Source organism: Sus scrofa, chromosome 4 (assembly GCF_054392235.1).
Source record: "Sus scrofa isolate SSC_HxYL_T2T_F1_AM1 chromosome 4, Sscrofa_HxYL_maternal_Yorkshire_Landrace_v2.0, whole genome shotgun sequence".
Classification (NCBI taxonomy): Eukaryota; Metazoa; Chordata; class Mammalia; order Artiodactyla; family Suidae; genus Sus; species Sus scrofa.
Window position 1 is genome coordinate 18,925,273 of NC_139386.1, and position 20,455 is coordinate 18,945,727.

General features: G+C 39.1%; 1 protein-coding gene across 4 annotated transcripts in view; it reads right to left on the minus strand.

The window, feature by feature from the left end:
• The window catches only part of COL14A1 (collagen type XIV alpha 1 chain), a 237,272-nt gene that overhangs the window by 144,888 nt on the left and 71,929 nt on the right, over positions 1 to 20,455 (minus strand). For 2 of the 4 annotated variants that reach the window (NM_001445065.1, XM_013996514.3), the window contains 7 exon segments: positions 930 to 1,081; positions 2,675 to 2,734; positions 4,084 to 4,216; positions 4,702 to 4,841; positions 6,277 to 6,403; positions 12,748 to 12,887; positions 17,710 to 17,839. In NM_001445065.1, coding sequence (NP_001431994.1) covers positions 930 to 1,081; positions 2,675 to 2,734; positions 4,084 to 4,216; positions 4,702 to 4,841; positions 6,277 to 6,403; positions 12,748 to 12,887; positions 17,710 to 17,839 — 882 coding nt within the window. 4 annotated transcript variants of the gene reach the window in all.

Below are 20,455 nucleotides of genomic sequence, written 5' to 3' on the forward strand. Positions count from 1 at the left end.
TGTAACTGGGTCCCCATGCTGTACAGTAAAAAAAAAATTGTATTGGGGAAATAACAATTTTAAAATATGAACTTTATCCCCCCCCCAAAAATAAGGAGGTGTAGAAATGAAAAAAAGAAAGAAATCACCATAAATCTGCTCAAAGAGAGTCAAGTCAATGAAAAATATAACTATTGGTAAATGGATGGCATTTTGTTAGAAACACTTCAGCTACATGAAAGACTTTTGAGTTATGCTTTGCTTAAACCTTTCAATCCCAAGGTGCAAAAAAGATATACACACACATATACATACACACCTATATATGTGTATATATAGGTATCTATATATATATATATACATATATATAAATAAAAAATATCTTGCCTTCAAAGGCAAGTTATGTGTATGTATATAGGTGTGTATGTGTATGTGTGTGTATATGTGTATATATAGGTACCTACATGTGTGTGTGTGTATATATATATATATATAGGTGTGTATGTATATATGGGTGTGTACCTATATATGTGTGTATATATATACACACTCATGTACCTATATGTATATATAGGGGTTTATATATCAAAAGTTTATACACACACACATATACATATATTCACAGAGAGAGAGAGACAAGTGTATATTGGACTATTTGTGGCCCAATTTTTGTGCTCTAATAAGTTGTCAAGGTAGCAGAAGCAGCGTGGGAAAAAAGATTCAGAAATTTTATCAACTTACAGCGGTTTGTAGGTGGAACAAGTTTTGGAGACAGAAAAGTCATCAAGAAACGAGTTGTTAAGTTTGGATTCAGCAAAAACATTAGTTTTCAGAGATGGTAAGTCACCAAGAAATGAGCAGTAAAGCTTGCGTTCATTTCTGGAAACAGCCTCATTAGCCTGGTTAGTCGGGAAACTCATGGAGCTGTAGTCAGCTGTATTTATACAGACCGTTCCTACCACTTCTTCCGCAGGGTCCCCTTGAGCAGTCAGGTAGGTCACCCTGAACTGCTGCACACTGCTGTCTGAAATGTCCCATTTTACCCGCAGGCTAGAAGTGGTTTCATCATCTACAACCAGGTTTCTGATTCCTGTGCGGAAAACTGGAATAAACACAACCAAGGATTTAAAGAACTTTTCAGTCATCATATTCCAAAATGAGCTACAGAGGTGACTTGTGGACATGGCAACGAGTATCATCTAAAGTATCCCTATCATGTGGACCCACATGATGCAAGAGCAGCTTGGCTTTCGGAGCCATGAAACCTTATGGCAGGAGATCAAAATGGGTTTAGGAGATGCTTTCCAGGTTTCCCTCAAAACCACCAGCTCTGTATATACACCAGTAGGGGGACGGGGGAGAAGCCCTTGGTCTAGGAATCCACCAGCGGAACCCAAATGGGACCATGATGGTGAGACCTTCATGTAGAGTTGGAGAAGTAGGTGTGAGGGGGCGGATGTGGTCAGCCTCGGCATGCAATCCAGCAGCCACCACACGTCCCACTCACCTGGTCCCCCATTTCTTGTTTGACACATCACTCAGAGCACAGATCTCCTGCCACGGCTGCCTCCATCCGCTTGGGCCCCACAGATATCATCTTTTCTCTGAGATCTGTCCGCCCTCCTTCTTTTGCATTCTCTGACACATCCCTTCTCATCTCCCAAGGTAACTGACTTGCTCTCTCATTTGTCCCATTTTTCTTCTCCCTCTTGTGCTAAATTCCTTTCATTCTGTCCATCTCCACTGACTCTTTCTTCTCTTCATTCATTTATTCATTCCTTTAGCAAACATTCATTGAGCTTTTCCTGTATGTCAGACTGTGTTCGACTTTTAAGATATGCAATGATGTAACACTTGACAAAAATAGTAAAAGTGTCACAGAGGAGAAGGAGAGTGACATTTATCATGTAAAACAGGTAAATACACCTCCTAGGCTGTAGGTACAGAATGCGATGGCTCACATTTAGGGCTAGGAGTTTAGATGTCAGAAGGATATGGGGAAAGCCTGAAACATACGGCTGAGGCCAGGAGGGGAAGCAGGCCCCCATCAGGAAGCGGCGTGGATATTATGATAGATTTGGGAGCATAAAGAAAGGCTCAGTAAAAGCTAACTAAAGAAGGAATAGACTAGTGCGTGAATGAATAAATGAATGGATAATGGAGATCCACTGAAGGGTTTTAGGTCGGGCAACCAATATCATCAAACTTGTTTTATCTCATTGACTCTGACAACGAGTTGGGGGATGTATTATAATAAAGGGGAAAGTTAAGCAGAGAGAGCAAAGAGCTGATGTAGAAAGACCAATACATCAGGCAGGGCTGTTATCCACAGAAATGCAAAGGATCCATGATATGAATAATTCTCAACAGAGAGCAATAGGAGAAGTCGCCGAGGTCAAGAGCAGGGCAGAGACTCCTGGCACTGACTATGCTAACATCCTCTGAAAGATTAGATGGGAATCCACAAACAAAGACGGGAAAGGTAGAGAGAACCACAGTGAGAGAGATTAGGAGACTAGAAGACTGATTGGCATTTACGGTTAAGAAGAGATTGAGAGGGACTGAAAGGAGTGAAATTTGAACTGGCATGCCCCCTTCCTGATGAATAACATAAATCAAATAAAACTGAGATAACATTACTTTTGTTTAAATCAAACTCTGCTTATGGCTTAAATGAGCTTCTATTTGACCTTACCGGAGGTCACAGGTCTGGTAGGTAGTACGGTTGTAGCTGGTTCTGTCCAAAAACTGTCAACTAAAAACAAACAAACAAACAAACAAAAAATTCACAACTTTAAAATTCTGCCATCGAGAGAGCTCTATACATTTGTGTACAGCATTTTATAGTTTTCAAAGAGAAAACTTCACCTCTACTATTTCATTGGTTTCTCGCAACACCCTTGAGTATGGTTGCAAGAGAGAAGAAGTGACTTTCAAGGCAGACTTTATACCTCTTCCACGGATGAAGAAACCAAAATTCAAAGAAGTTAAAAGTTGCTAATCACAGAAACCAGCCTTCATATAGACATTTGAATTATATCTATAAAATCCTGAAGCCTCCCAGTTACTTTGAAACGGGATATAACCATGGTGATTAAGGGAAATTAAACAGTGCTGTAGATTAAGTCGTAAAGGGGCTGCCAAACAGAACCACCATGAAAGACAATGAGAAGTGCGCCAAGCACATCTGGTATTTCTTGTACCACCCTGGGCAACCAGTGGATGGAGTGGCTGTGCGGGGCACCACTCAGATCCCCTCTATGGGGTCAACGCATTCATCCACCAGCTCCTGGAGGACTGGCTACCAATGGCTCTGAGCACGGGAATTGCCTTGCCTGAAGATGCAGACTCTGTCAAGAGATGGCCTACCTCCAGTGACTGGGGGTGCAGGGATACAAAGGTCCAGCCCTTTTGACTCAATTTGGAACAACCCAGAAAGGTCATCCCAGGTCCAAAATTTCTAATAGAATTTGCTGAGGGCTCAGTTTTAGCTTCCCCCTATGCCCAATGCTGCCATCCTTATTTCCTTGCAGATGTAGCTCCCAAATACACACTTCAATAAGCCTTCTGGATGCAATTTTCTATTTCAGAATCTGACTCAAGGGAACCCAATCAAAGGCAATGTAATGTGTGGTTAATACCTCATATTTAAAAAATGAAGGGATGAATGAATCAGCAAGTGAATTTGGTGCAAGGTTCTTGGAACCAAGATCAACTTGGGAAATTCCAGAAACTCTTGGACATTTTTGCCCAGCATGTATTTGTTTGCTCATTTATCCATTTAAAAAATTATTTCATCCATCCATACATCCATTCAACAAATATTCATTGCACGGTTAAGCTATGTCAAGATCTGTGCTAAGTGTTGGAGATAGAATGGTGTAGAAGACAGAGAGGGTCCATGCCTTTAGATGACAATAAACTAGGAAACCAAAATGTTGCACATATGGGTTTCATTAAAGATGAAGATGTATGAAGAATTCTAGGGACAAAGCCTCTGCAGCCAGAAATAAGGCTGATGCGCAGGGAACCTGGTGGGGTGAAGAGGATGTCAGATAAATTATGGGAGCTTGGGAAGTCCACCTTGGCCCGACCAAGACTTACGTGTGGTCCCAACGGCAGTCACCACCTCACTCTCGCTTCCATCATCCAGTACAGCCAACAAGGAAACTTCATATTCAGTGCCAGGTTCCAGGCCTTCAATAACATATGAGTCTTGGTCTTCTTTTAGGACAACCTGAAAAGTATCTGTTGCTTAGTATCTGGGTTTACTTGAATAACAGAGGAGAAAGTTAAGAAGAAAATAACAAAAAGGAAAAATGTTCTCCCAAGTGTAAGACAGAAGTAACTAAGCATAAAGAACTTCAGGGTCACTGAATTCAATTTTAAAGTCCAATCAGAGACTTTTTCCTTTCATTTCCCTCAGAAAATAAATGATTAATATTGCAAAAGTGGCATTTGAAGCTTTATTAAATATCATTTATGGAAATCAAAGAATCTGAAAAGACATAGCATATATAACTAAAGCACCAGCAAAAAAATGCATTTTGATCCCAGAAAAATCACATGATTTGACACTCATAAAACCCCATGCCATGCAAAATACTAATTACGTCTGGGATTTTCGATCTATTTTAAAATGAAGACCAACTCAAATGCAGCAGTGGGCATTCACTTCCAGAGAAAATGCTCTGGATTCATTTCCAGCCTCAGACAACTCACTTCCTGAGTCTTCCCACCGTAGACTGGAATCCACATCAACTTGTGTTGCCCTTCATCAGCCGAGAGAGGATGCCAGGTGACTCTAAAACTATCTGTCATCACCTCGTCAATTTCCAAGTATTGCTGGGCTGGAACTTCCTCTGTAAGCCAAGGAAGGAGATTTTGTTACGGAATTGAGAAGGTAAGAAAACCCTAACTCAGGCAGCTCCTCAGGGGGGGCCCGCAGGTAGAGAGGACTCTCCTGGGAATCTCTTATTTTAGGAAAACACATGGAAGCAGGGAAAGTAAAGCTGCTCAACCCAGTGTGGGATTATGTTTCTGATTCCACCATTTACCTGCCGTATAACTTAGAAGGCCAGGAACAAGCAGAGTTTTCACAGCCTTCCAGTAATTTCCAGAATTCTTAGATTCTCTATTTGGCTCTTTTCTTTAACTATTAAAAATAAGAGTGCTGTACTCATTGTTTTCCAAAGACACTATACTCCAAGTATTTTGAAGAAATTAACAAAATGATGCCCTAGACACCTGAGAAATGTCACTTTTAGCTTTATTCACTTTCACAACTATACACTTTCTAGTAATAAGTTAAATCCTAGAGAAGAATGTTCATTTTTTAAAATATCTGGTTGCCACTGGAAATGAAATATAATTTATCAGACATCCGTGATTTTACTGCTGCTTACACTCTTCTGGGATGTACAACAGAGACCATAACATCTAATTACACCCAAAATGAGTTGTCAGTCATTGATTTTTATTATTTAAAATCAGAAAATTTAAAATGCGTTGACAAGATGTCATGAAAATTCCAACTAGGGTTAGCTCTTGGAAGATTTCGTGAAATTACTGAACTTTTTTCTGTGAACATTATTTCTCAATCCAGCTTATTTCTCATCTCTCTCCAAATAACCTTCTCATCTTCTCAATGTAGCACTAAATTTATTTCCAAGTGCAGTTAATGATAGGTCCAGAAAGCAAACAACAGAACTGTCTCCACCAAGAGGCAAAAAAAACAGCTATATTTATGGAGTGATGACTATAGGGTATATATAGAAAAGAAAAATAATGCATTCATGCTTTATTATTTTATTTAGTATTTTAAAAGACCTCATAATCTTGTACTAATATTGCCAGCTGCATGAAAATGCATTATTGGCTATATATTGGTAGATAAGATTAAATAGTATGAAACTGTCATTTCTGTAGGTCACAAACTGTTGGGAGGTGTAATTTTGGAAGATCAACTTCATATACACACATATGAAGGGAATAAAGGTGAAAATGTCGTGCTGATAGAACAAAAGAAATGGTTTGAGAATAGAAAGAGAACAACGCACACTTTTACTTAACTGAGACCTTTAAATTTAGATGGGCCTTTCCCTCTTTCCCTTGCTTGGCTAGAAAACAATTAGTGAGTAAGCATTCTAGTCACCAACCCTTCATTGGGAATAATAGCATAAAATAAACAAAAATTAAAATGCCAGTATCTTCAAAATCACACTTAAAGAAGCTTCTCCAGCTTCTGGTTTCCATACAGTTCCTCTTGGAAACTTTTCAAACCATACTAAGGCTTACCTGTGCTAAAAATTCCAGTTAGAGGTTCTGACTGCCCTTCATCGTAGATGGAGAAAATGGCAACAGTATATTCAGTGATGGGTGTCAAGCCCTTCAGAGGGAATGTAGTAATAGGATCGACTTCCACCTGCAGAAGACAGAAGTCAGAATAGATCCATCAGATACTCTCTAAATGCAGGAAGCAGAAATCATTTTATTCCTGTCTGCAGTTGACTTGGCTGGCAGCAGAGCTAGAAGTATGCCCAAGAGACACTGACGTATAAAACCATGCATATAGTCACATTTCTAATCTTACACCCTTAAATAGAATACCTATCAGTTAAGTCTCAGGTCATGGTTGCAACCAATACTGGTCCCATTGTTTGAAGACATAGAAAGTGCAGTACACATAATTTGCAATGCTAATATAAATTGATGTCATGTTTACAGTCTGAGCTGCTAGGAGTAGCTGGTAAGAATTGCATTGATGAGTAACCCACAGGGGAACGTGATTACAGAGCCTGTGTTATTTTGATTGTTCAATGAGTCGACATTTTTTTAAGAGGTAAGTTTCACATAGAGAGAGAAATCCGTAGTCAGCCACGTCAACCTTCTTCCCATGCATGTCTTTCTACCTCAGGGCCTTGGCACATGCAATTCATTCTGTCTGGGATCCTATTTCCCTGTTTGTTTGTTTTCCAGATTAGGCTTTGCCATCTGCTAGGACTGTGATTATATTTTACCTCGTCAGAGGGGTGTTCATCTTTCCACTTATCTCAGTAGGGTGATTCTTTAACACTGCCTTTGTTTGTTTCCTCCCTCCTGCCAATCCCATCCTGAAATTATTTTATTTCCTAAGTAGGAGGTAGAGGTTATTTCCTGCATAGAGTGGCAGCCCCTTGAGGGCAGGACCTTGTTTAGCTTCTTACCACTGTATGTTGAATTACATATTTTTGAGTGAACAGAATAAAGTAAATGAAAACTGAGATGGAAGAACCTAAGATCCATTTTGTAAGCGATAAGAGAGGGCTCATCTGAACAAAGAGCTAATCCAGAAACCATATACATCTCAAAGGAATCAACTGCAAAAACCATATACATCTTGAAGGAATCAACTGTAGGTCAAAAAAAAAACAAAACAAAACAAAACCAAACCATTGCCAGCCCTGGGGGAAGGAGTTTCCTCTCCATGTTTTTGGAACCCTAAGCTACTCTGCTAGAGAGCAAGCCAACCCTAGCCTTCTCAACCACCCCAGACACTGGAGTGAAGTCATCTTGGAAGTTCCAAGATCCCAGATGAATACAAGAGTCACCTTAGCTGACACCACATGGAGCAGAGACAAGCTGACCCTACTGGGTCAGCCCTCATTGCATAACCATGGGTTGTTATTTTAAGCAAGACTGTTGGTTACATAGCAACAGTTAACTGAAAATGCATACTATCTCCTTCTGAATCTAGGCCAAAGAATATAATGGGTCATTCTTAGCATTTAATGTTTACTCTGGGGTCTGAGTGTTACCTGTATGCTTTACATGCATCAGCTGTACTTAATTCCTCACCACACCTTGTAAGGGAGCAAATTAGTGCCCTTGGTTAGAAGATGGGAAAAATGAGACTCCAGAAAGTTATGGAACTTGCCCAAGGGAAAGCCAGCTAGTTCCTAAGACTTAAACACAAGTGTTTCACCCTCTAAATTCTAATGCTTATAAATACTGTCTACAGTAGGGCTTCATTATTTAAACTCACAGAAAAGACAAACTCATACTTAAAATATGAGTTTAAGATAATGCTTTGAAACTGTACTTTTAAAGCTGTTGCTTTTTGTTGCTTTGAATTGTAATGACTAACATTTATCGAGCATTTACACTGTGTCACGGACCTTACATTCATTGTCTCATTTAGTCTTCCCGTCCTCCACCAAACACTAGGTAATTCCTAATGACTATTTTACAAATGAGGAACCTGAGGCCCAAAGACCTTACCTAACCTTCCTGGAACCATAAAACTATTAACTAGAATGGATAAGGTAGGTCTTGATATACTTATATATAAATATATATGTGTATGTATTTTCAACATTATGTCTTTTCATCAGATGTATATGTATATCTGTTGAAAAGATCTAGTTTATGAAAAGCATTTTATTTGATGCTGAACAGACCACACTTTATGCATTGATTATTGATTATTTAATTCATCAAATGAGAATTTTTAGGTATCATTTTTTTTACTTGCTGTCATATTATGTTTTAAGCTAAGTTCTGGAACTGATTTTATTGGTAGTAATTTTAAGATGTAGGAGAAGAATTTGAGGAAATGATAACCTGTGACTATGATCTCATTGTTATGTAACTATTTTTGAGAATAATTTTTCAAATAGTTTAGCTAAAAGCTTCACTTCAGCCTAATTCCAGGAGAGATGGAAAAAGAGTTCTTGATGAGGAATGAGGGACTTGGGATCTGCTCTGAGCTCTACTATTGAGTCCTTGCTGTCAGGAATTGGATTTATCTCTCAGAGTCTAAAAACTGTGGCCTTTCATTTATAAAACTCAGATGGTGCACTTTAGTTCTCCAACTGATTTGCACATTTCCCCAAATCTTTTCATTGTGTACGCTCTCTGAGATGGCTTCTGTTCTCAGTTTGACAGGTCAGGCTTTGGCAGCATTTTTTTCTATAAAAACTGAACAAGATGTTCCTGTAAAAATCTCAGATGCTGGCTCAGGATAAGCACTCAACTTGTATTTGCTGCCATCATCATCACCACCACTATTCCCATCACCATCACCATCAATATCATCATCATCAACATCATCATCACCACCACCACTATTCTCATCACCATCACCACCATCAACATCGTCATCAACACCATCATCAGCACCACCATCACTATCCCATCACCATCACCACCATAAACATCATCAACATCATCATCATCACCACCACTATTCCCATCACTGTCATCACCATCATCATCATCATCACCACCACTATTCTCATCACCATCACCACCATCAACAACACCATCATCATCACCACCATTCCCATCACTGTCATCACCATCAACATCATCATCATCATCACCACCACTATTCTCATCACCATCACCACCATCAACATCATCATCATCAACACCATCATCAGCACCACCATACACATCATCATCATCACCACCACCACTATTCCTATCACCATCACCACCATCACAATCATTATCATCAACACCATCATCACCATCAATATCATTATCATCACCATAACCACCATCTACATTTGTTTAAGTGTTCTGTGTTATTTTTCTTCTTTGGTCTCCAAAAAGTCGGGAAGAGGAATAGTGTAGAAAAGACAGAGAAGGAAGAAGAGGAAGTGAAGGAGGAAAGATAGGAAGAAGAGGAGGTGATGTAAAAAAATGTAAATTGAGTCAAAAACAAAGCATTTACAATCTATTACATGTTATGTACTAAGGAGATTTTAGTTGGGACTTTTTTTTTCCTTTTTAGGTCTGCAACTATGGCATGTATAAGTTTCTGGGGTTGGGGTCAAATAGGAGCTGCAGCTGCCAGCCTGCACCACAGCCAAAGCAACACCAGGTCCAAGCCGCATCTGCGTCTAGCAGCAACACCAGATCCTTAACCCACTGAGCAAGGCCAGGGATCAAACCCACATCCTCATGGATACTAGTCAGGTTTTTAACCTGATGAGCCACAATGGAAACTCCTAGTTGGGACATTTTTAAGTTCATTCCGGAATGTTTGTGGAACTTTCTAAAAGTCTAATTGTAGCATCATCTATAAGTAAAAGCTTAAATTAACAGAAGTAAAACAAAATAGGGTAGGAATTATCACCCTTAAAAATCATATGTTCCAAAACTAGGTAAAATAATATTTAACTTAGACAAGACACTTGCCCAGCAACCTTTAGTCTCAATAGTATGGTTAAGAATTAAGAATGGGAGTTCCCGTTGTGAGACAGTGGTTAATGAACCTGACTAGGAACCATGAGGTTGAGAGTCAGATTCCTGGCCTCACTCAGTGGGTTAAGGATCAGGTGTTGCCATGAGCTGTGGTATAGGTTGAAGACGCAGCCTGGTGGCTACAGCTCTGATTAGACCCCTAGCCTGGGAACCTCCATATGCCACATGTGCGGTCCCAGAAAAGACAAAAAAAAAAAAAAAAAGAATTAAGAATGAAGAACACACACAGCAGTCAAAATAGCAATGTTACAAAATCTACACATTACGTATTTTACTCAAATAAAATGTTCTCAGATTTTCATTCATGGTCTGTATACTCATATTTTTTTTTATTTACTCAAATTTTAAATTCAATTCTGCCAAACATATTTTCTAATTTCCCAGCACAATATAAATTAGAAATAGTAAGTGCCAGAGGCATTTCCAAGACTGTAAAGCTCTGCAGAAAAACATGTATTTCTCAACAAATATATTAGTCTGGGATCATACTTTATAAAGGCAATAGCATAAAATGCCATGAGAGGCCAGGAGAGCTCTAATTTTTTAAATGGATGTTAACTAGACCTACTGTGATCATTTCACAATGTGTACAAGTATTGAATCATTACATTGTATATCTGAAAGTAATTTTTTATGTGAATTATACTTCAATAAAAATATATAATTATTTTTATATATTTTTATATATTTCACATATATATGAATTTTTCATTTCATGAAATATCACTTCCAAAGTAGGGTGCTTTGTAGTGAACAAATATCTACTGGTGAATACAGTGGTTAGTTTGATTGTTCAACGAGTTGATATTTAAAAACTGGTAAGTTTTACATAAAAATAGAAATCCCTGGTCACATAATCAAGGGTGACAAGATCTGGCAACCCCTGCTTAGATTTCTATGCAGCAACAACCTTCAAGAGCTGACAGTGGCTGGACACATACAAACTTCCCATCAGGGCAGTTTCCACCCTACCCAGCATTCCTGTCACCTAGCCTATTGTCCACTGTCATTTATCCTTGGTCTTGAATTGTCTTTCTTTCAGTAGAGAATTTCTTCCATGTGCATATCTCCAAGATGGGAATATAAAATACAGCCTAAGGTAGCCTCACATTTCAAGAAAAACAGGTGAGAGTTTCTTTCTTTGCAGATGTGACAATTGCTACACTCATTGATATTATCCACATGATCTTCCTACCCAGCAGATTTGCGAGGAGTTTATTTATCACTGATAACAAAGAATGCTTTTGATTTCCTTCTTTTTACTACTCCAGACTCTCATCTTCAAAAGCAACTAGTCTAAATGATTCCAGCTTCATCAGAATTATTTGCCCGCAGGAGTTATGAAGATTTAATGAAAGATGCTGGGCAGTATTTCTGTCCTGTTAGCAGATGTGCAGTTATTGTCCACTCATTACCCAGCGTCCCCTATAATGGCACATTCTGTAAAATAATGCTTGGATTTAATTTTAGGAAAAAGTTTGTCTCTGAATAAGAAAACACTTGCTTTATTTGCTCAGAAAATAGAAATGATGTAATCCAACATATTTCCCTTTTTGTCTTAGCTTCTTGGACCAAGAAAAGGAAAAAAAAAACAAAACAAAACAAAACAAAACAAAACATTGCTATCTAGCCTGCTTAAATATATTTCCAAGGAAAGAATCTCTGAAGCGTATTAGTCAAGCGTATTAGTCACTGAGTGCAAAATACTCTACCTTCCTAGGTTTCAATAAGTTCTATTATTTGAAAGCAACTTCCTACACAAAACTTGAATTATTCAGTTTTTAATTTAAGCTCACTGAACTAGGGTCTTTCAGATGCCAGGATAAAAAGTAGAGCAATAACCTGGCAAACACTGACATTTCTAGCTTCTACTTCTGTGAAGATACAGACTTCCTCATCTGTATTCACTCTGGAAGGCTGTATTTTCCAAAGATAGCTGTATCAGCATCACCCTTCCCACATGCCTCCCACCATAGGTGGGCGCTTGTTCCTCCCTATCTCAAATCCATTCAGGGACTGGTGATCTCCCCTACCAACAGAGGGTGGCCAAGGTGATATTCTGTGGCTTCTGAGGCTAAGTAACAAGAGGGGATAGCTTCCACTCAGCTCCCTCTATGTCTCTTTGGATACATGTCTAGGGACTCCTGAGCCAGCATGTAAAAAGCCCCTGTCCCTTAAAGCAGCCAAACTGAAGGGATTACATGAAAAATCTACTCAGGCATATGGAGCCACTACAGCTCTGTGCTGGTCCAGTCTCCCCAGAGCAGGCACCAAACATATGATACAGAAACAGCTGTGATGACACCAGCTCCAGCCACCAACTGGTTACGATCTCGTGAGTGACTCCAAGCCAGAACTGGACATTTCAACCCCCAATTCTCGACCCACAAAAATAGCAAGAGAAAATAAATAATTAGTATGGTTTGAAGCCACTATGTTTTGGTACGATCAGGTACACAGCCATAAAAAACTAATACCCAAACATGGGAAAAATACACGTCGTATTCCACAGCTTACCTCATTGATTTCAGTCCCATCGGCGTTGTTATATACTATTCGATAGCCACTTATCCTTCTTGAGGTTGGGTCCCAGGCTAACCGAGCGCTGTTAGAGCCAACATTGGAGATTCTCAGGTTTCTTGGTGGACTTAAGGGCACTTCGCAATAAATGGAATAGAAAATTTTAAAAATTTAAAATAATATACATGTAAAAAAGACAAAAAACCCCACAGCATCTTTGACTTCTGAACTACTTACATATGAAAATTTTCACCCAGGTAATAATTTATACCAAGGAACATTAACAAATTAACAAAGAACAAAGTTTTTTCCATAGAGAATGAATAGTAGCAACAGATGACACATGCTTAGAAATAAATAAGGTTTAGGTAAATTTTCTGTGCCTTTCTTCTCCAGTCAATGCTATTATTATAGGCTAACATAAATAAATAAATAAATAAATAAACCCCAATGGATCAAAAACCAGTCACCTGAAACTAAATCTTAGCTATTGCAGTCAACTATCATATGATTCCAGGAGTTCCCATCGTGGTGCAACAGAAATGAATCCAACTAGTATCATGAAGATATGGGTTCAATCCCTGGCCTCACTCAGTGGTGGGGGATCCAGTGTTGCCATGAGCTGTGGTGTAGGTCACAGATGTGGCTCGGATCCCATGTTGCTGTGGCTGTGGCTGTGGCTGTGGCATGGACCAGGAACTGTAGCTCTGATTCGACCCCTAGCCTGGGAACTTCCATATGCTGTGGGTGCAGCCCTAAAAAGCAAAAAACAAACAACAAACAAACCCAAAAAACTATCATGTGATTCTGGCCAAGTCACTCTACTTCTCTGATCCCCAGTTTCCCATGTATAAAATGATTTCCCATCTGCCGTCTCCACATGAGATCTGTTAGGCATTTCCAAAGGAATCTGTCCGAAATTGAACCACTGACTCCTGCTGCCTCTCTCAATCCTCCCTCTCAGTCTCTCTGAGCAAGTGAAAACTCTATCCTTTCTTTCCATTGCTCAGGTAAACCTTGTCATTATCCAAGATTCAAGTTTCTGAACACGCCTCCCCTTCTCAGTGAGGCTTTCCACGATCACCTTATGTAAAATAATCTTTCAGCTTAATGCTATCTGTCTCCCTTCCCTGATTCATTCTTTATTGAACATTTATTGCTCTATCGGCTCTGTCTTCCAATATCCTGTAATCTTGGGGTATTATGGAATTTGGTTTAATTTTGTTCTTGTCTTTATTCCCAATATAGCAAGTTCTCAATAAATATCTCTTGAACCAATGAGTAGGAGTCTTGCTTGGATAAATCCCAGTGGCTTTGGGAGAATAGATAAAAATAAACACTTTGCTGTGGCTTTAAAAGTATTTAAAGAGGTGATGGTATTTTTTGCAGATTCCTGACTACCAATTCCGTAGTTTTTTACACTTCTTCAAGGACCCCTTTCTGAGTCAACAGATTAAAACTTGTCAATAATCTTTGAGAGTTTTCTGAGCTTTTACAGGTTTATAGTAAAAACAATTAAAACGGACCATGTGTTTCTATGAGTCTGAGAGGTAACATGTTATCTCACTAAAGCCTTAGAGTAGATGGCAAGATAGATTAACCCCATTACATAGATCGTGAAACTGGGTAACTTGGCCAAGGTCACAGTTAATAGGATCAGAAGAGCAGTTGCACTTTAACCCTGGAAATTCATCAACTGATTCAAGAGGCTGTCATGACAACTGTCAGCTATGGCCACAAAGCACGATGCTTCCTTACCGCAAAGGCTAATTCTTTCATTAATTCAATATGTTCTGATTATATGGTAATAAAGAACCTACAGGACTTAGTGACTCCTAATACCCAAGGGGCTAGAAAGAAAGTGTTGGAGAGAGAAAAGCAATGTCATAATTTTAAGTTCTGTACACACTTAGCTCTAAATTTGTCTGGAGTTCATTTAAACTTGGCAGTATACTGCAACCATGTCTAGTTTCCTTAATGCATAAAAGCGCCAGTCTCAGAAATAGGTAGCAGGACATCATTTTTTAGGACTTTTTAAAAAAAATAATCAACTTCTAGTAGAGTCATGGATACTTTGTAAAAGTACAAGTATCTCCATTTTGAAAGTTTGTTTTAAACCCCTTCACTCTTACAAAAGAGCTTCATAGGTCCCTACTGAAGGCTTCACTAACTGAAAGAAATCCAAAGATGTTTGCTTTTATGAAAAAAGGTTAAAAGCAAAAACAGGGAGTTCCCGTCATGGCGCAGTGGTTAACGAATCCGACTAGGAACTATGAGGTTGTGGGTTCGATCCCTGCCCTTGCTCAGTGGGTTAACAATCCAACGTTGCCATGAGCTGTGGTATAGGTCGCAGACGTGGCTCAGATCCCATGTTGCTGTGGCTCTGGCATAGACTGGCAGCTACAGCTCTGATTCGACCCCTAGCCTGGGAACCTCCATATGCCGCCGGAGCGGCCCAAGAAATGGCAAAAAGACAAAAAAAAAAAAAAAGAAAAAAGAAAAACAGTGTTCAACTTTTGTTTTGCAGCAAGCCATGACAGAGGCAGCAGGGAGCCCAGGTAGCAAGGGTAGTACTGCCGAGCTCCTTCCCCCAGGGAGCTACGTTCAGCATCCCAGCATCAAGCTGTCATGGCTTTGAACTGTGTCTGTGAGCATCTCTGCTTTATCTTGATTTATTTTGTGCATCTATTAGCAAAATGTGTTCTGAAGTTAATTGTTTCTTTGCTTTTTGTCATTTTGGCTTACAAAGGTTTCATAGGAACATTCTATTTTCAAATTGTAGGGGAAACCTGTATAAGGAAATGAGGACTCTGAGTGAAAGAGATGGGGCGGTTGGGAAAAATTTTCTTTCCAACTCTACAGAGTCCCAAAATTCACTTAAGTCAAGTAATGAATTAGAGGCTTTCCGGCTTGATTTATTTCTTTGTCTGTCTTAGGCCCTCTCAGGTTTGTTGCTTGTTGTGTTAATTACACTGGTCTTCCTCTGAAGAGCAAGATGACACAGCCCCCACTAATAAAGAATATGTGTGAGAGAAAACTTCCTTATCAGTAAATTTCTTTGCATGTTTCTCAAGTAGAATCTTCAAGACAAAAGCACTGTAGAAACTGTGCTATTTACCTCCTCCCAGACTCAGAGTGAGATGAGAGAGCCTGTTCTCCTGCTTTTATTCAAAATACTATGAATAGACCCCCTATTTTTTTTGTTGTTGTCATTGGCTGCACTCTCTGCATGTAGAAGTTTCGGGGCCAGGGATCGAACCCACAATGCAGTTTCAACCAGCACCATAGCCATGGCAATGTGAGATCCTTAAACCCACTGCGCCATCTGGGAACTTCCTAGACCCCTATTTTTTTTTTTTTTTTTGTCTTTTTGCCATTTCTTGGGCCGCTCCCACGGCATATGGAGGTTCCCAGGATAGGGGTCTAATCAGCATACGCCAAAGCCACAGCAACTTGGGACCCGAGCCGCCTCTGCGACCTACACCACAGCTCATGGCAACGCCAGATCCTTAACCCACTGAGCAAGGCCAGGAATTGAACCTGCAGCCTCATGGTTCCTAGTCGTATTCGTTAACCACTGCGCCACGACAGGAACTCCTAGACCCCTATTTTTAATGGTAGTGACAAAGCATTGTTAGCCAGGGTAGCATTTTCTCTATATCATATTTTCAAATAAAATAGATAATATATACAACTCCTAAAAATATTATGAGCTCCCTACATTTACACAAATTGGACTTGCTAATACAATTTTTACTCAATTAAAAAAATAATTATAGCCCCAAATTCCCAGTCACCTTGCTGTGTAGTAGAAAACTGACAGAACACTGTAAACCAGCTATAATGGGAAAAAAATAAAAAATCATTAAAATTAAATTAAAAAATAATTGTATAAGAATATATATGTATGTGTGACTGGGTCACCTTGCTATACAGTGGAAAAATTACAGAACACTGTAAACCAGCTATAATGGAAAAAAAATCATTATAATTAAATTAAATTAATAATTATATAAGAATGTGTATATGTATGTGTGACTGGGTCACCTTGCTATACAGTAGAAAATTGACAGAACACTGTAAACCAGCTATAATGGAAAAAATTAAAGTCATTAAAAATTTTAAAAAATTATAACAATAATAGTCCACAACAAAAAGGACATTAAAGATGTTGTAGACAAAAATGTTAATTTTTTTTTGTCTTTTTGCTTTTTTCTAGGGCCGCTTCCTGAGGCATATGGAGGTTCCCAGGCTAGGGGTCTAATCGGAGCTGTAGCCACCAGCCTATGCCAGAGCCACAGCAACGCAGGATCCGAGCCATGTCTGCGACCTACACCACAGCTCATGGCAACGCTGGACCCTTAACCCATTGAGCAAGGCCAGGGATCGAACCCGCTACCTCATGGTTCGTAGTTGGATTCATTAACCACTGTGCCATGACGAGAACTCCGAAAAAAGTGTTAATTTTCATATGAGTGGAGGGAAAAAAGAAATATTGAATAATTATGTGCTAATTGCTTTCACCTGTATTACTGTTTTTAATCTTCCATCCACCACATGCTGTAAGAACATTTTTCCTCTTTTACAGGCTCAGAAATGCTCCTTCATTTGCCCATTGTCACCCACCCAAAATGTGACTTTAGCTGGGATTCACATCTCAGCTGCTCTGATTCCAAAGCCCATATTATTTCTCCATATTCTGCTCTAGTATTTGGACTTAGTCAAAGACACGGGTAGGAGCATATAAAAGATGCCAAAGTTCAGTTCTAGAATCCTCGTGACTCGTAATAAGAAGACTAGAAGAAATACAATTTTCCCCTAAATAAAACATACATTTTTTTTTTCCATTCCAATGAGTCCTTCAGAGGTTTCAACCTAAACCAGTATTTCTAATCCAGAATCCCCATATTTATTTGGGCTCTTATTACAGCCTTTCATTTGAATGACTGAACTGCTCACATGTTGTTTCTTGTCCTGTCACAGGATCGCTGGCCTCTTCTCCAAACATAGCATACACTGTGACTGTGTATTCCGTGTTGGGCAACAACCCTCTCAGCTCGATATCTGTGTGAGTCTCTCCAATTTTCATCTGCAAAGAACACACGTTATCAGATCGTTTGCCAGTGTACGCTGTTCAGGCTGATCAGAGTAGAAACGAATGAATACAGGTGAGGCTTCGTGGAATAAGAGTTCGTCTCCTCACAACACTTTCATCAAACAGGTCTCAAGTCATAATTTTTTTCATTGTCTCATGTTGTTTTATATGAGAAACAGCTGCTATGAAACCATATAAAACTGAATGTACCGTGCCTGTTCTTTCAGGATAACTCTTTACATCTGGACAAGTGGCAGCTGCAGCCAGGATAACAGTGTCAGATATTTGGTCCCCAGAAGAGCGTGGGTGGAACTGAATCACATGTTCTTTAGGAAGAGTGTGAGTTCCAGGCCAGCAGGCTGGGAGCTGGATGCCAACTGGGCATCTTTCACCACTCAGCTAATTCTCACCAGTCCTCTGACTGGATGCCCAGTTTTCACTTTAAGCCCATTGGAACCAGACCAGTGTTGTGGCCCCACTTGCATTGCAAGTCCCGTCCAGGACTCAGAAGAGATCAACCCACTTTGATGCCCAAACTGGCAATTTGCTTTTTGATTTGGGGATGGCTTTTCTGACTCCTGAGGTCAGTCAAACTAGCCAACATTCTCAGTTGTGTGACAACCGAGTGACAACTCTGTGACAGTATAGTTTTATTTTGTTTTGGAAAGAAGAAAAATATCTCATATACCGTCTCCAGTCATACAACTGTCAGTGGCACGGTCAGGTTAAAAATTTTAATTTCAAAATATCTCAGTGTATATAACATAATATAGAGAAAAATAACATAATATATACACTGAGGCACCCACCACTCGAATTTAATAAATATCAACATTTTGCCATAGTGACTTCAGAACCTATTTTTAAAAGAATTAATACAGTCAGATAAAAGAGAAATTCTTTCTCATTCTTTCTGCTCACCACCTCCAGCCTAACGTTGAAGGTGTATCTCATTGATGCATTTTTTTTGCTTCTACATACATGTGTATATATCTGTAAATAATATATAGTTCTATATGTTTAATAATATCCATACATGAACCATATCAATGTGATATTTTTACTATTTTTCCCTCTGGCAATATTGTGTTTCAAGATTTATCCATGTTGATACACAGGGATAGAGTTGACATTATTTAATCCCTCTATGGTCTTCTTCTGTATAAATATGCTGCTGTTTTCCATTCTGTTGATAAACACAGCAGTTGTTTGCAATATTTTGTTCTGACCAAGTGCCTGCATTAAAAAGTCCTTGAAGGATGTTTCCCTACAGTATATGCCTAAAGATATATATACAGTCTATAATTCTTGAACTATATCAAATTACTCTCCAAGGCAGCTCTACCAACAGACATGCCAGTTTACATGAGTGGTTCTGTATTCCCACATGCTCATGAATATGCAGTGTTCTCAGACTTCAAAAGCTTTGCTGGAGTTCCCATTGTGGCACAGCAGAAACGAACCCAACTAATAGCCATGAGGTGGAGGGTTTGATCCCTGGCCTCTCTCAGTGGGTTAAGGATCTGGTGTTGCCATGAGCTGTGGTGGAGCTCACAGACGCAGCTCAGCTCCTGCATTGCTGTAGCTGAGATGTAGGCCAGAAGCTGTAGCTCTGATTCAACCCCTAGACTGGGAACCTCCATATGCCACGGGAGCAGCCCTAAAAAGCAAAAAAATAAAAACAAAAACAAAACCAAAAACCTTTGTTAATCTATTACCATGTGTGAACTGGTATTCCTGTCTTTTTAATGTTTCTCTTTCTTGGTGAAGCTGAGTGTTTTTTAGCAAGGTTTTTAAGTTTCCCTTTCACCAAAATAATTCAGATTGACATGAAATCCAAATGGGTAAAAGCTGTCTAAACCTTAACAATAAAAAGAACACTTGTCACCAATATTCTGTTGGGTTTTTTAAAAAAATATTCCATTCTTGACACCAGATTTACCATATTCTTGACCCTAAAGATTTCCTGTCACCAGGGGCAGGTTTTAGACAACATCAAAGAATTGAGGTCTAAACTTCCTCTCTTAGGCAGTCTACCTGCCTGGTTATGATACTCTCAATGGTCACAGACATTTCCTCTTTATTCCTTGAATATATACACTATAGTAATTGTTCCCTATAAATTAAAAATGTTCCCTATAAATTAAATGATTCGAAAGTCAAATATACATCACTTAAAATGGAAAAAATGCAAAAGAATTCACACTAATGAAATGTTTTATCTACTTCTCAAATTAGTAAGACAAAGTTTTCTAAGTCAATATACATAGGGTCATTTGTGAACTGTATCTAGCAATATAATAGAGAATATAAAATTTTTCTAGAGTAATGAGGTAGTACCTAGTACAAGCCTTAATAATTTGCATACTCTTTAAAAAAGGAAGTTTTTTTTATTTCTAGGAATTTATCCTAAGGAAATATATGTCAAGAATGGCCCCCAGGGGGGAAAAAAAAAAAGAGAAAAGAAATAAAAGGAGTTCCCAATCATGGCTCAGTGGTTAATGAATCCGACTAGGAACTGTGCGGTTGTGGGTTCAGTCCCTGGCCTAGCTCAATGGGTTAAGGATCCAGTGTTGCTTTGAGCTGTGGTATAGGCTACAGACGCCACCT